This window comes from Anser cygnoides, chromosome 1 (genome assembly GCF_040182565.1).
Source record: "Anser cygnoides isolate HZ-2024a breed goose chromosome 1, Taihu_goose_T2T_genome, whole genome shotgun sequence".
Taxonomy (NCBI): domain Eukaryota; kingdom Metazoa; phylum Chordata; class Aves; order Anseriformes; family Anatidae; genus Anser; species Anser cygnoides.
In genome coordinates this window covers 54597262-54613488 of record NC_089873.1, presented here as the reverse complement: position 1 = coordinate 54613488, position 16227 = coordinate 54597262, and the positions used below count along the sequence as shown (strand labels likewise).

Sequence of the window (16227 nt, the reverse complement as noted above, 5' to 3'; positions counted from 1 at the left end):
GCGCCGTGGAAGCTTCCAGCCCGCCGCGGGGCCGCGCCCCCCCCGGAGGCCCCGCCCCCTCCCCAACGAAGCCCCGCCCCCCTCCGCTAAGCGGAGCCCCGCCCCCCGCGCCGCGCGGCGGCCCGAACGTTCTAGAAGCGGGGTGGCCGTTAAACGGCCGGCGGCCGCCGCGCTGCGCCTCAGGGCGGCCGCGCGCTCGCCCCCGCCGTTTCCTCTCCCCCCTCGCAGCGCCGCTCTCCGGGTGCCCCCCGCGGGCGGCTCGGGCGGGCCCCTCAGGCGGTGCCGGGCCGCCTGTTTGCGGTGTCACGGCGCGGCGACGCGGCGGGGAAGGCCCCGCGGTGGGCGGGCAGGGGGCGGGCGGGTGGCGGAGCCCCGCGCTGGCGCCGGCCCTCGGCCATGCGGAGGCTCCTGGCGGCGGCGAGGGGCTGGCGCGGCTCCCCAGGTCAGAGGGTCCTTCTCGCCGCGGAGCCCCAGCCCCTGCCGCCGGCCCCGGGCGCTGAGGGGAGTGGGGAAGGGGTAGGGGGGAGGCTGGCTCCGGCCCCGGGTCGTGGCCCAGAGCACGCCTGAGGTCGCCGGGGGAACGGGTTGTTGTGTGGAAAATAAAGCACCACGTTGGAAAGCTTCCCCGAGCGTTCAGAATGTCGCTTTATTGAGTGCCTGTTGTGGTCCCTCAGCTCGCTGCCTGCTCGGGGGAGGGGGGGGGGGTGGAGCCTCTGAAAACCTCTCGTTTTCTGTAATTAAAACTGTAATTATCCCTCCCTGCCCGCATCCCCAGGCTGTTACTCCCGTCAGTCATCACGCAGTGAATGCTTTATGCTGTGCCTATCCCTCGTCCCGCGTAAGTAATCCCCAATTAGTGGCTGAACGCAGCAGCTCACACAGCAACTCCCAAGGCATACAGTTCTGCCACAGACTCAAGTCTCATCTCCCTGAAAGGCAGGCAGCTGCTCAGCTCGTGTCATGCAACATAGCTTTATAGTTGCTTCTGCTACTGAAAAGTTGATTATCATTTGTTCTGAGAGTCCAGGACTATCTATGCCATAGCAGCATAAATTCATTTTGTAGTAGGCACGTGGCAAGTGACATGAAAGGCAGTGTCTGGAGCATCAGCTGCTACATGTTAGGAAACCCACTATCATCTCCCTCCATGTGTTAGATAATTTGTAGCTAGGCATCAGCAATTCTTTAGCTGTGAAAGGCTGTGACTGAGAAATCCAAAGTCAGTGAAGTTTGTGACACCAGTATTTAATTCCAGCTTTTGTCTTGCTGTGCGCTCCTCCAGCTCCCTAACGCACACTTGTAATTCTCTTTAAAAATTGCCTGCTTTGGCTGTATGAGCAGTTAGTGGATGTGGAAATGGGATACACGGCGATACTGCTGAGGAACCGTTTTCAACTTGGCCGCTGCTTCTGGCAAGTTAAATACATAAACGAGGAACCTCAAGCATCTTTCATACAGGAAAAAAATATCTGCAACTTGATGACATCTTAGTGGCGTTATTACTAACAAAAGCACTGTAGAGGCCTTGAAAATTCCTCAGTTGTTCCATATTCATGGAACACATTCATGTTCAGAGCGGTTTTTGAAGGTGTAGTCAAGAAATAGAGATATGCAGGCGGAAAGTAGCGCTTCAGGCCCTCCGCTGCTTGAGGGAAGCAAGGGATGGGGACGGTGCTGAGTGCATCTTGCGCACAAAGAGCAGGCATGTGCAAAGTAACACAGCTTTCTGTTTTCTTGCTGGAATTGTCAGGTTTAATTGTTATTACGCTAATTTCTTTCAATCTGTTTTACGAATATTTGGTCATTAGTTGAGTTGTGTGCATGTTGTTTTGTAAGCTATCAAGGTACGCAACAAGTTCAAAAGTTGGATATTTTGTGATACGAGGCGAATGAATGCTACAAAGACTAAGATGACTGGAGTATAATTCTGCAGCTTGCTACCTGCAAAGATCTTTTACCTTGACACGGTGCGTTTCTTTTCCTCTAGTTTGCAAGTCATGTGCGCTCCGAAGATTTTCCATCCAGCCCGCCCAGCAGAAGAAGATTCCAAACCGGTATTTGGGCCAGCCCAGCCCCTTCACACACCCACACCTTCTCAAACCAGGTTAGGTTCATGCTCACTATGAGCCAATCGCTGACATTTTTTCTTTTCTCTGCTTTTCTGAGATGTCTAGGACAGAGTATTGATCTGTTGCATCATACAGGTGTCCGTGATTTCAGCTGCTCATGATTAGCTTCAGTAGGCAGTAATTATATTTAGTATTTAACTTCCTTGTCTGAGGTGATGCTGATTCCAAAAACAGGCTTTGCATGTTAGCTTTCTACCTTCTCATCAGAAGGCTTGTCGTCACTGACTTAAGTGCTGTAGATCTTTCATGGCAGCAGCAACTTGTGAGCTCATTGTCCTGCAAATACAGTTTTTTTTATATGAAAAAGGGAGAATTCTTTGTGTAAGCTGAAATACCAGAATAATTCGTATCCAATGTCTTGTGAGTCACAAAATAAAGGCGCTGATTCATGAAGGGAGACTGGAGAGAGACTTACTGAAAGATGGTCACTGCTTGTCTAAAGAACGTCCTCTTCGGAAGAGTATTCAAACTGAGGAAGAGAAGAAAAAGAGACAAGTCTCTATAAAGTTAGAAGGTAGCGATAAAAGAGATGGTGAAGTTGTGCACATTTATTATTCGCATTCAGTGAAAATGAGTTTGTAGATATGAGGTGACAGTAATAACATCTTTAACATTTTTTTTTAAATTGAAAATAAAAAAAATATATTCTTGAATATATCCAGGAAACTATTCTGAGTTTGTGTTCTTTTTTCATAGGTATGTATGCAGAGAGAACAGATGAATATATAACCATATACTTAGATGTTTAATTGTAGGATAATTCAGGTCAGAAGGGCCCTCAGGACATCACCAGGTCCACTCGCTGCTCAAAGCAGAGCTAACTGCAATATTAGATCAGGTGGCTCAAGGCACTGAAGAACAGTTCACAGTAAATGAGACACTTTAAAAGTACGCAGAACTGAAATACCAGAGAAGAACTCCAGCTGTTTGTAGTAATTTTCCTTTTAACAAAGGAGTGTTGTTTTCCTTAAAATAATATGACATTGATTTATTGTAATTAGTGTTTTTAAAAGAAAATGTCTTTAAGGCAAAGAGAATTCCACGCCTCGTAATTGGAAGGAAACGTATTGCGGCTTCTAAACTTGACAGGACTGTTTGCAGTAGTTAGCTGGCTGGCATGTAGTGGAGGCTAGGAAATTTGTAGCGTAATATTGCAGAAAAGTGGGATCAGATTCCACTAAAACAGTTCCTGTGTTCTATGTCATTTGTAGATCTACAGATAAAAAAAAAAAAAAACAAAAAAGATTACTTTTACACCAAATACCAAGGCGTAAAGTTTAATGCAAATGAAATGTGTTTTCTTTAAACTCTTCTGTCAGAGAAAGACATTCTGGATAAAACTTTCTTTCCCACCCCACTTCTGCAAGAATCCATTTACAAGTAAATTTTTTTTTCTAGAATTGTCAATACGTTAAATAATATGAAACTAGAATTTAACAGTATGAAAATTCAATCCATGTTAAAATAAGATATTAGCCAAAGCACTGATTAAGGCTCACAAAGCAATTTATAGCACAGTTAAGGAGTCTCACATTTAAAAAAATACATACTTAGTCTGTTGTTCGTTGTTTTTTTTTGTCTTCAGTCTTGTTTTGGTGAGTCTTTCGATCGCTGTACTTCATGCTTTTTGAAACTGGAGCAATACGAAACATACCTTCATCTAAAATATGATTTATTTAGTTAGAGTCATTGGAAATATAGTACTTAGCTTTGAAAAAATCCAAATTGTTAATTATCTAGAGCAGCTACATCCTCCCTGGAGAAGATTTCTTCTTTTAATCAGAGGTTCTGATGCCAGCCTGCAGGTCGTGGTTTCTTTCTGCTTGGAATCCTGTGACTGGCTGTACTCTGCAGGGACAGCCTCTGTTTCTGATTCACCTCCCAGTAACAGTCTGCCCTTTAGAGCTTAGAACTAGGTACTTTATGAGTTGACTTAGCGTGTATTTGAATAGACATTTTAGCTTTATCTGAGGAGACCAGTGCTCAACCTGAGGAGGTAATCTTCTGTTCAATGTCCAGATGCCATAAAAAAACCCATCAGTTTTCAGCAGCCAAAGTTCTGTTTGCCTTGTCCCTTCCCCATTTTTCCTTATCTATCTGAAATTTGTTCCTTCCGAAGTTTTATTCACTGAATGCTTTGGGTTCTGTGATTTCTGCCTTTGCACAGAAATATATAACAGAAAATCTGGGTTTTGTTTAAAACAAATTTCTCCCTTTGCATGATGGAGGAGCAGAATGAGCGAGGATGTGCTGTAGGGGTGGGAGCTGAAGTGGTGTGGAAGACAGCAATGGAAAGACTAATTGTGGAGGGACCACAGTGAAGCCGTGCGTATGAAAGGCATCAGGGAGGAGTCAGGAATCAGTCACTGTGATTAGTAAAATATCATGGGTGCCTTGAATTTCTTGGTCTGATTTGGCTTTTGTTCACAGGGGAGGTAACCCCAGGATTGTCACAGGTGGAATATGCTCTTCGCCGACACAAACTGATGGCATTGATCCAGAAGGAAGCCCAGGACCGCGAAGGAGCAGACCACACAGTGATTCTGTTATCGAATCCCACCTACTACATGAGCAATGACATCCCCTACGTTTTCCACCAGGACACTAACTTCCTGTACCTGTGCGGGTTCCAGGAGCCTGACAGCATCCTGGTGCTGCAGAGCCTTCCCGACAAAGCGCTGCCCTCCCACAAGGCCATCCTTTTTGTGCCCCGGAGAGATCCGAGACGAGAGCTGTGGGACGGGCCCAGGTCAGGCACAGATGGGGCTGTTGCTCTCACAGGAGTAGATGAAGCTTACACTATAGAGGAGTTCAGGCACTTGGTGGCCAAGCTGAAAGGTAACAGAAAATGGAGGGGGGGTGAGATGAGACATGGGTTGTAGGGTCTGAATGAGACATCTTAACAGTTCTGGGAAGTAGCTGGGTAGCAATTAGGTGAAGCCATCTCCCTTGAATACCTGATTAGGGAGCCTGTATTGGTGCTAGTGTCTGTGGAAACGAGGAGGGTTTCCTGTAGGTGCTTTAAGATACTCTCTCCTTGTTGACTGACTGCAGAAAAGATGCAGGATCTTAAGTTAGGCATTTAACTTAGACATCTATAGCTTGCCAGTGTGAATTTCCCATCTTTTGTCCCACATAATCTCAATAAGAATAATTGTTAATGGAGAGGTGGTCTGTGCAAGTAGGAGGCTTGTTCTGCTGTTCCTGCCTATTCCGTATTTGATCTGTTCATAGAAAATTTTAGTTAGGCTGGCATCTTTCATGTACATTACATTTACTTTGTAATCCCGGTGAGGTGATACAAAACTGCTTCTCTGACCGGTTCTGTCTGTCCTATGTGAGCGGTTGTCTAGTTGCTGCATATCAGATTCTTCTATGAAAGATCAAGTATTAAGCCATCTCATTTTCTCAAAGCATTCTTGTATACACTGAGCAAAGCTGTGCCCCGGCTTTATTAGAGAATCAAATATTTTTGTTAGCTTCTTGAGAGTTAATAATGGAAACCTACTTTTGAAAATAATAGTTTTTCCTCCACTCTAAACTTCTTGTGTACCCATGTGGTTGCTGGGGAGCACATTTGTGAAAAGTAAGAAATATAATAAACAAGACAGCCTGGCAGACCATGTTACTGTTTTAGGTGTGTCTTTTTGCTGACAGAGCCAGAACCAGACGAAGCATGGGAAACTTGGAGGAATTTTATTCATAATAGGCTCTGAAAAATGATCCATCAAGGGATCTTGTTAGTTCCCTCACCTTTGTTAGCTAGCTGTTGACGTATTCTTGAAACACAAACATTACTGTCCTTTAGATTGTTCTTGTGCATCGCACATCACCATGTAGCCCCAATACTTACAACCCAGGGTGAATTTGTATGTATTATGAAATGAAGCTGGAAGCTTATGGCAATATAAAAAGAGCAAGAGTTTGGGGGATTACACAGATCCAGTGAATGCTGGAGTCTTAAATACTGTCTCTGATTCTAGTTATTTTGTTTCAAAGAAAGATATATTGAAAATAAAGGCAAAGGGCAACAAGAATGATCAGAAATATGGATTCTCCATGAGATACATGCTAGACAAACTTGCTCTTCTTGAAACAGAAAACAGCGTGTAAGGTATGAAAGGTGTGTGGTTATAGAAAGCGCAAAGAGGATGAATAGGAATGATTAGTCACTATTTGTCATTAGCTACAATCAAAAGGGAACACTGAATGAAATGGTCAGGTGGCAGGTTTTCACACCTTTTACGTTTTAAACTGTAGATCATTCACGGGAGGTCTGGAACATCAAAAGTATAAGTGGATTCAAAAGATTTTAGTCCCATGAAAAGCAGTTAATCAGTTATGAAGATGGAGCCTTGAAACGAAGAAACCAAAAGCGAGGAGGATGTGCTAGGAGAAATAATTTTTCACTAATACCCTGTTTCTTAGAGACTTTTTGTAAGCACCTGCTAATGGTTACTGTCACCAAAGATAGAGGGCCTAGGTGGGCCTCAGCTGTGACTCTACGTGGCTTTTCTACTCATTCCCTCTTAAAATGCTCCTGTGGGGGAATGTGGGTGCGAGCTCTGATGTTCTAAATAAATTTTCACATAGGTAAATACGCTTGTCCTCAGTAAGTTCATCTCCTCTCAACGGCTGAAATAAGCAATTGTTCCCCAAAGATATTTTGAAGCATGGTTGATAATGACCGTGATTCCATGCAGCGGGTAACATGCCTTACAGCATCAGAGGGGACAGGCTAAACGAGAGAATGATTCAGAACATGCGCCACTGCAATGCGGTGGCTCGCTTACCTATACAAGTGCGGCTTTGATATACAAATTCTAAATTAATCCGTACAAGATCAGTGCTGATCACAAAGCCCAGTATTTGCATATAAGTGGGGATTTGTCAAATCTTACATGTTATGCATTGCTAATTTTCCAGATTTTGAAGAGAGCTTTATTGTTCCGTGAAAGTATATATATGGCCTGTAAATGCAGATTCAGAGGAAATTATCTTCTCAAATGTAGCAACAGGTCTAGTCTAGGAGGAGTGATTTTGTTCAGTATAGGGAGGAAATTTCTAAATTTATCTTCTTCTGCGTCAGCTTTTGCTTTGTATTCCAGGTGAGTCAAGCATGGTGTGGTACGACTTGACTAAACCAGTGCATAAAGAGCTGCACTCTGACTATATGCAGCCCCTGGCTGAGATAAAAGCTCGCAGCAAAAATCATATCCAGGGCATCCGACGTCTAGTGCAAAACCTTCGGCTGATCAAATCTCCCGCAGAGATTGAAAGGATGAAGATAGCTGGACGGGTGACAGCAGAGGTATGCAGTTGTGCTCAAAATGAACTGCTCTCAAAATGAACCAATGCATTCCTTTAAGTAAGAAAGGGGAGAGGGGTGTTGGTAAGGTGAGGTAGGTTGGAAGGATAAGGTCTAATCTTAGTTACTGAACTGCTGTCTCTCGGTTATTGGCTGAGCTCAGCTCCCTCCACATGGCAAGGAGAAACAGGAAGACGGTTTGGACAACTAGCTTCTCTCAATTAATGGAACTTCAGCCAAGATGAGCCAGCAGCTGTTAGACTGTTTTAAAGTACTATTAATTCAGGAATAGGGGTTGCCCTATACTCTCTCCCCTACTTCCACTCTCCTTTCTCATGACATTTTCTTCCCCATTTATCCCATTGTTTTCAAGAAATCAGCTCATTTTAGGCATTCCCCAAAAGACAGCGGATAATAAAAAAGAATTTCTCTCAAGTTCAGGCTCCTTTACTAACTGAAAGGCTGTGCTTTTTTTGTAGGCTTTCATAGAGACAATGTTTGCCAGCAAATCTCCAGTGGACGAAGCCTTTCTGTATGCAAAGGTGAGTATCTCATTGTTGGGAGTGAGATAGAAGGGCTGGATGTTTTTTATTCTTCCAGGAAACTAGGAATGTCAGATCTCCCTATGATGTGCCTCCCACTGTAGCATATCCCTCCTTCACCCAACTCTCACATCTCCTTAGACATGCCCCCGGACTCTCCTGGAACTGCAGTCTTGTTTGGGCAACTCCTTTGACCTAAGTCAGTGTTGCAGCAGATTGTTTTCGAGTGTGCTTGGAGATGTCAACAGATTCTGAATTTGGGACCTATAACAATAAAAACGTACTTCTACCCCTATGGATATATATCTTGTACCACGTAGCCATACTAGATTCTTACTCTCACGCATGTACTGGTCCCAGTGTTCAGTGTTCTGACACTGAGGATGAAATATTCTTCCTGGAGGTCTTTTTTGTTTGTTGTCTTTATTTCCAAGGAGCAGTGAAGTTGAAGCCAAAGCTCCAGAAAGGGTTAATGCGCCTTCAAAGGCATAAAAAAGAGGAGTGTTTGTTTGTTTGTTTGTTTGTATTTAAAGTAACTGAAAAGTAAGGCTGTTCTCTAGCTCCTTTGAATATGCTGGCCTAATTCTTCAGAGCACCTTGAGTGTTGCAGCAAGACACAAAGTAGTCCTACCAGTGATGGTGGGAAGCTACTGTGTGAAGATTTGGTTAAAGAAGGACACAGTTGGTGTGGGGGAAGTTGCAACGTGGGAGAAAAGGCAAAGAAAAAACATGGGAGAGAAGAGTGAGGAGGACTGAAGAGTTAAAGGGAGACAAAATGTAACAACTAATTCCAGAAAAGTTGTAAAAGAGAGAGAAGTTGGCTGCATCTGTGTTTGGGTGAGCTGTGAGCCTGCCTCATGGACAAGAGTTCAAAGTGTGCCTTATCTAAGCAGACTGACTGCTCTAGAGAAATACTAGCCTAATAAATGGAAAATCCTGAGTTTGAATGTAGGATTTCACTAGAGTTTTTGTTTGTTTGTTTTTACCATTTCCACCTACCCTGAGTGAGAATCCACACCCATTTGGATCTTCCTCTCCTTGCTGAACGTACGAAGAGATTATGCATATATCTGCAATAAAAATAACTTACTGTAGATGACAATTCATACAACAGATAATAATTGGGAAAAGCAGTAAGATACTTTTATGTTGCAATTATCTGCTATTTGCTTAATACAGTGTTGTGAGATTCAAGAAGTTACTTCTTTTAAGGTGTGTGATATTGTTAACTGTGTAAGTCAAATGCAGCCTGTTTTCTACTATCCATTTTATAGACTGTCACCAAGGCAATGGTGATAAAAAAGCTGGATCGGTATGGAAGAACTGAAAAAAAGCAAATTTTCAATTACTGAAGGAGTTCTTCCTAGCTGGGTGGTTGTTTGTCTCAGTGACTGTGAGAATTTTAGTGAACGTTCTTACTTTTGTGCACATTCTCACCTTCCACATCTGGAGAGGGGCATACCTGATTAATGTATACCTTGTCAGCAGCCGTGGCGTCTGCTTTTGTGGCAGCTTTCACAGTAAGGTCAGGGTGGGGAATTCTTTAGCAGTACTTCCCCCACCCTTACTGAAGGAATATATCAGTTTTCAACGTTTATCTGCTATTGATATATATTTCTAATGTATTTAACTACAAAACCTTCTAAGCAATCAGAGACGGTTATCATCTTACTCTATAAAGCAATTGTATTGTACAAAATATAGGTAGGTATAACAGCTATTTGTAAAGCCTCCGTCTCTTGACTATAGCCTCTCACTGCATTGGATTACCACAACTGTCTTGAAGCAATGTAGACACCTCTCAGTTACAAAATAAAGACTAATTTGCTTGCACATTTGCTAAGGAATTACATAAGGAATTGCAGTGAGATGTATGTTTGAGGAACATCAGCAGGATTTGACCCTCAGTTCTGACATAGAGGGGCCTCTGCTGACATGGCAACGAGCAGTATGTCTAATTTGTAAAGAAAATGATTTTAATTTAAATGGATTTTACAGCTCAGTTTTTCACTCTTCTTCAGGATTGTAAAATCTACCTTACTACATATAGGAATCCTGAAGTGCTCTGTCCCACATGTTTTTGCTTATCATAGAAAAGACATATTAGTAATATATTGAGGATATAGAGGGGCTTAATAGACATAAGTTTATTCATTTCCATGCTTTCGTCTGCTTTATCACTGAAGGAAGGTAAAGATCTTGAACTTTTGGAAAAAAAATAAAAAAATTATTTATTTATTGCTCAGAGATGCAGCTAGCATATACTTCCTTAACCTTCTTATTGGACAGGGTTGTAAAAGTACATAGTGCTGTAAATATTCTGGTAGTCTGTAATTTTAAAAGACAGCAGCAAAACACACCTGTTGGCTTGCTGGCATTTAGGATCTTAGAAAATTTGCAAAGCTGTATGGCAACTAAGAGCATTACTTTATAGAAGAGCAAATCCTCACCTGGATTTATGGCAACGTCATGAATGTTTGATGCTGTATTGAACAACTTGCACCATTGAGAGCTTCCATGAGATTGGATGCAGGTGTAAAACCCTCTCATGAAAAGTGGATAGCTCTGTATTATTTCCTCCAGAGTTCTGGAAAAACTTCTAGGCTGTTTTCATGTAATAAATTCACTTTGCAATGTCACTTTGTGTCATACGAAGTAAGAAAAGACTTATAGGACATGAATTATAATAGCCCCAGGGCAGTTAATCACCAGCACTAACTGTCTCCTCTCTGAATCTGTTTTCCAGTTTGAATTTGAGTGCCGGGCTCGTGGTGCTGATATCTTGGCCTACCCCCCTGTTGTAGCTGGTGGCAATAGATCAAACACTTTGCACTATGTGAAGAACAATCAGCTCATCAAGGTAAACCATACGCTGTCCAGTTACTTAAAATGCGTTTCTGGGACACACTGGCCCCATATGCATCCCCATGCTGATCTCCATTTAGGCTGAGCAGATCAAAACACTTAAATGTTCTCAAGTTAGCAGGGGAAAGGAATCCTCCCTGGTAAGCTTTACTGTCAGTGACAGATTAACTTTACTCCTTCTAGTCTCTTTCTCTCCTCTTTGCACTTGCTGCTGTATTTTCTGCAGAGTGCAAGGACTTGAAAACAAGCTTCCAAATCCTTCATTTAGCAAGCATGCCTGCTCCTGCACCACGTTTCTGTCCTGTAGTGTGCAGCGCTGGGTGAGTTGGCAGCCTCACAGAAGAGAGGGACCGCTGCAGCAGACAGAGTAAAGGCACTCCGGGGGCCTTCTGCTGTCACTTGCTTTGCTGGGCCTTGCTTTGCAACCTAAGGTGCAAAAATGCATTCCTTCTCTGGCTAAGCTGAAATGCATTTCAGACTCCATGTAGGCCAACAAAGCAAGGAAGAGGAACAAGGAAGGAAAGGACTAGCATTAAATGTTGAGAGAGGTGAATTAAATAGTTGTAGGTAAATTAATGTATCTGCCTTATTTTGAAGATTCATACTATTGAATTGAACCCTTTCCAGCTCTCCTGATAAAACACCTCTAGATTCAGAGAAGTATTCTGAGAAGCAGTGTAACCCCACTGCTGTATTCACAATTCACGTCTCAGTGGAGCATATTTTCCCTCCATGTTAATACAGGAGGAAACTTTTCCTGCTAGCATTGTCTTGTCTTGAAGCTGGCATGTAAGCAGACCTTGAAATGATCTGCAGAGACACACGTACAAAAGATATGACAGGCTGTTTGGGGCAGAAAGAAGCTTTGTTGTACTGTCATCCAAGGTCAGGCATGCACTTGTAACTCCAGCTGCTTCTGTTAATGTTGTTCTGTTAAATACTGTCACTTGCTCTTTCTAGACAGGTAAGTAGGAGGTTAAACACACAAACTTGACTGTTCCTTTGTGAGCTGCCTCTTACGGATCTTGTTGCCAAATAGGCTGACAAGGTATCTAATTTGGAAGGAATCTAAAGGTTTCATATGGCCAGGTGTGTACTTCAGTCCACTACTTAGTAGATTCCTCTTTAAAAAAAAGAGGAAAAGATGTGTAACATAAGAAGGCACTCACCAAACAATGAAACCACAGGCTGAATTCCTTTAGCCAGTAAATTGTTATTCAGCTTGCTTAATTGCTTGGACGAGGACAGGTGCTACAATTTCATATTTTACTTAAATAATTGAACCGACTATTTTGAAGTTGAAAATAGAGTTTAAATGGATAGCTAATGGCTTATATGTGTGATAGTGAGACAATCTCACTGCTAGTTTATCTACATTGTGAGTGTGTGTACCACTTATCTGTACATAATGGTAGTAGCACTGGAAGCAATGCAAGCCATCCGCTTCTTATTTTCCCTTAATGCACTAGAATTATTTTTTGTCATGCCACATTGTGGCTGCTGGCACAGTCTGGTCTGTGGAATGAATCTCTAGAAAAGGTCTTGAATTACATGCAGTGTAAATCCGTAGAGAATTTAATCCAAAGTTTTTACAGTTCTGATTGCTCAATTTGTTGCTAACCCTTTCAAGGGGGGAAAGCAAGGCAGTGGTTTTGTTCTTGGCACTTTCTCTTTTTTTGCATTGCTTTCTAGAAAATGGGCAGTCAGTGATTCGATTGACATGGAACAGTTTTACTGAAATGAATTGGAGATTCACATCTCCAAAGTCCATTTTCATCACCAGGTAGATTCAGAAGTATATTTTAGAGCAGTCAGAAAGGTCCCAGAAGAGAAGGAAGATGGTGCAAACTATTCAGTAGTGCTTTTACAGCAGGCATACGCTGCCAGAGAAGTTATTTTGCTGAGTCTTGTGACAAGGCTAATTTTTTTTTACTTGTTAGTAATCATGGTGGTAACTCAAAAAAACTTTTTTTTAATTGCAAAACACTTCTGTGTCAGTCACTGAGACAGTTCACTAGTGAAAGGAGTCACTGGCACAATTTACTGGAGGAGAAACAGTCCAACTGGAGTAGTCTGTTTATAAACAGTAGCACCTGGGGTGTTGTTCTGCAAAAGGGATTCACATCTCTGCAGCTGCTTTGCAAGAATAACCATATAATCTCCTTTCTTGCTCTCAGACAGAGAAATCAATTCAGTTAATAGCGACTGATCCACAGAGCATTTTTTCCTGTTGTTCTCCAGGATGGTGAACTGGTCCTGCTAGACGGTGGATGTGAGTCTTCCTGCTACGTAAGTGACATCACACGAACCTGGCCCGTCAATGGAAGGTATTGCTGGTTTGTCTGTTTTGAAGGAATATGGGAAGCTCTTAAATAAGTTACAGTTTGAACGTGTGTGTGTGTGATCTGTTTCTGAATAGTTTGACCATGTTCCATTCTGTGGTTCTTCAGAGTAATCAAATTGTGTAAATGAATCTGTCAGTATGAGAAGTTATATTCCTCGATGCCTCATTAATTACTGCATGAATATTTGTGATCACTGCTATTTTCACTATTACGGTATGTCTTAAGTGCAGAGGGGTCTCTTGTGCATTTGGCTGCTTCTAACTCTGGTTGTGTGTAAGGGAACAGGAGTTTAGTTTACTAGTGCATGACTGTGTCAGTTGTGAATTTGCTGGTGTGGTGTTGCTCACCACACCATGTGGTTGCGTGTTTGATTCCTGCGTGTTTTGGCTCAGGTGTGTACTTTTTCCAGCAGTAGCATTGCCTTGCTTTGCTTTGGGGTTAGGAATTTAACCAGAAACCCTGCCTCTACCCAGTGTGATGAAGGGCATGTTTCAGTGATGCCTTGTCTGGCATTTCAAATAAGGAGCCAGTTACTTTCCTTTCTGACTTTCCTTGTTACATCACTGAACTGAATCTGGCCCTAAAGCAGCTTCTGGGTAGAGGACTTAATTGTGAGAAATGCCCTTTGGTCCTTTTCTCAATGTTTTGCAGGTTCACCAAACCTCAGGCAGAACTATACCAGGCTGTCCTGGACATCCAGAAGTCCTGTCTGAGCCTCTGCTCCCCAGGTGTGAGTCTGGAAAATATCTACAGCCTCATGCTGAGCCTTATTGGACAGAAACTGAAAGATCTGGGGATCCTAAAGAGCAGTGTCACTGACAGCCAATTCTTCAAGGTACTTGCAGGATTTTTAATCCGGCTTCTCCCCACTAGGCCTGACTATTGCATCCGTAGGCTATATTACTGGCTTTAGTTTGGATCAGGAGCGTGCTTTTGAAGTGAATCTTTTCATTGTCCCTACTTAATATGCTTTAATTAATGTCATGGGCTGGTCTCAGCACAGAACTGGGTTTTTCTCAGATGAGGCTAAACTCGAAGTTGCATTTCAACCCCTAATGGGCATTCAGCCCACAATTTGATCTGAAGTAACATCTCAGTAACAATGTGCATAGTGTGGATGTTATCCCCTTGGCACTTGCTCTTTCACTGTGCAGATCCGTTCCATTGGCCTGCACTACGTATTCATGTAGCTATACCTTGGAGTACAGACAGTCTGAAGGGACCTAGAGAAACGTTGGCACTAATGCAGAAGTCCGTGTCAAGGGCTGACTGCAGGCAATTAGTCATAGTTCTGTGCTCTATTTAAAATAGCATAAATTTGCAGTTCCACCAAAAGGTGCAGCCCATTTTCCCAGTCTTTCCACCTGCTGCCCCTTCTGCACCTCTGTGTCACTGCTGAACAGACTGGGGAACTGCTCTGCCACAGAGCTGAACATGCGGACAAAACAGGATTGTTTTGCAGTTGGAAAAGTTTACCTGGTCCCATTCACTGCAAACCGGCATGATTGCTGATGCCGGTACAAGAAAGCTGGCAGGAACCAGGTGGCAGAGCTATCCCTTTGGCAGCAGTACAGACTTCTGCCAGAGTTAATTGTCCTGCAGTGTCAGTGCAATAACAGCACATGTTCTCGCCCCTGCACGCAGGCTATCATGCCGCTTTCTCTCGGCAGGCGGCAGCACAGCCAGATGAGATCAGCGTCTGCAGCTCAGTCCCCAGTGAACGTGAGGAGCCTGGGGCAGAGGAGGAATTAGCTCTTTGATTCCCCGTGACACAGAGCTCCTCTCTGGAGGGAGGGGATTGGGATGATGCAAGGGGAGGCAGTAGCAGTGCCCGGCAGAGGTGGGTTAAAATCCTGCTGTAGCTGCTGAGTGAAATTGGCACAGCACCCTCTCTGTCATGCAGAGGAGACCGCTTCATCGCATCACATAGCAGCTGGTACAGCTGCTGCCAGTTGTCAGGGTCAAATGACAGGAGCAACACAGGGCTTGGATGTGTAAGGGATGGAAAGGGTTGGGGCAGCAAAGTTCATCGAGACAAAAACTGAGGTCTTGCCTGTCCTGCTGAGGTAGTGATGTGCTCGGGCTGTTCTTGCCAGGGAGGAGGAAAGGCAGTTTGCAACACACTCAGAACAGGCAGCTGGTACTGGTAGGTTTTGAGGGCCTCCAGTTCTGATAACTGGAAGACCCAGTGACCTAGTCATTGCAGTCAGACTGCTTGCTAAGCACATAACTGCTCTCTTTCTTCTCTCCAGTCTTTTGCATTGGAACAACGGGTTGGCCTGTGCTTAACTACCTCCTTAACACTTGTTTTGTCTTCTGCTAGGCTGTTCGAAAGTACTGCCCACATCATGTGGGCCATTACCTGGGCATGGATGTTCATGATACCCCAGATATATCCCGATCGCTCCCGCTCCAGCCAGGCATGGTGATAACCATTGAACCAGGTAAAAAGATGTACAGTCAGTGGTGGACTTTTGTCCAGGTAACACTGAGGATAACAGTATTGCATTGAGTATTTAGTTGGTCCCTCAGACCAAAGCATTCAGATCCTTTCTTGCTGAAATTGGAAATGATTACAGGGTTAGAAAACCTTAACTTAATCCCTTCCCAAAGTCGTTACAGTATTAGAAAACCATATTTCCCTCCCAAACATAGCCAAGGTAACAAGTTGTGGGAGTTAACTCTCAGAAAGTGTCTGTGCAGCATAAGGCAGAGCAGTACAGACCTCAGACTGCTAGCATTTGACCCTCAGCAGCACAGGTGAATTGCAGGGCAGAGAAGCAGAGTAAACTCACTTGTGTTGTGGTCTGTGTTGCTGTGACTAAACTACTACCAGTCACTGGTAGCGTAAGTCTCTTGAACCTTGCAGCCTGCAATTACAGGCATTCACAACTTATCTTTGCAAACTAGGCATTTCACGATGAATCTTTGTTTCTTCTTGTCACTGGATTTGGAGCTGTCAGCTGAAAACTGATATTTAATGCTCGGCTCTTCTCTCTTTCTATTCAGAACACTGTTAAAATCATCATTGTGAGCAC

At 43.5% G+C, this 16227-nt stretch overlaps 1 protein-coding gene across 17 annotated transcripts in view; it reads left to right on the top strand.

Moving 5' to 3' along the window:
• Window positions 1–141: 141 nt before the first annotated feature.
• Window positions 142–16227, top strand: part of XPNPEP3 (X-prolyl aminopeptidase 3) — a 30429-nt gene continuing 14343 nt past the window's right edge. For all 17 annotated transcript variants that reach the window (XR_010831050.1, XR_010831049.1, XR_010831048.1 and 14 more), the window contains exons 1-9: window positions 142–442; window positions 1988–2104; window positions 4560–4967; window positions 7238–7440; window positions 7917–7979; window positions 10726–10839; window positions 13086–13171; window positions 13841–14024; window positions 15513–15633. Coding sequence is in view for 1 of the 17 variants with exons in the window: in XM_048069903.2 (XP_047925860.1) it covers window positions 397–442; window positions 1988–2104; window positions 4560–4967; window positions 7238–7440; window positions 7917–7979; window positions 10726–10839; window positions 13086–13171; window positions 13841–14024; window positions 15513–15633 (1342 nt within the window). In the remaining 16 variants the exon portion in view is untranslated. The remainder of the gene's footprint in view (window positions 443–1987; window positions 2105–4559; window positions 4968–7237; window positions 7441–7916; window positions 7980–10725; window positions 10840–13085; window positions 13172–13840; window positions 14025–15512; window positions 15634–16227) is intronic.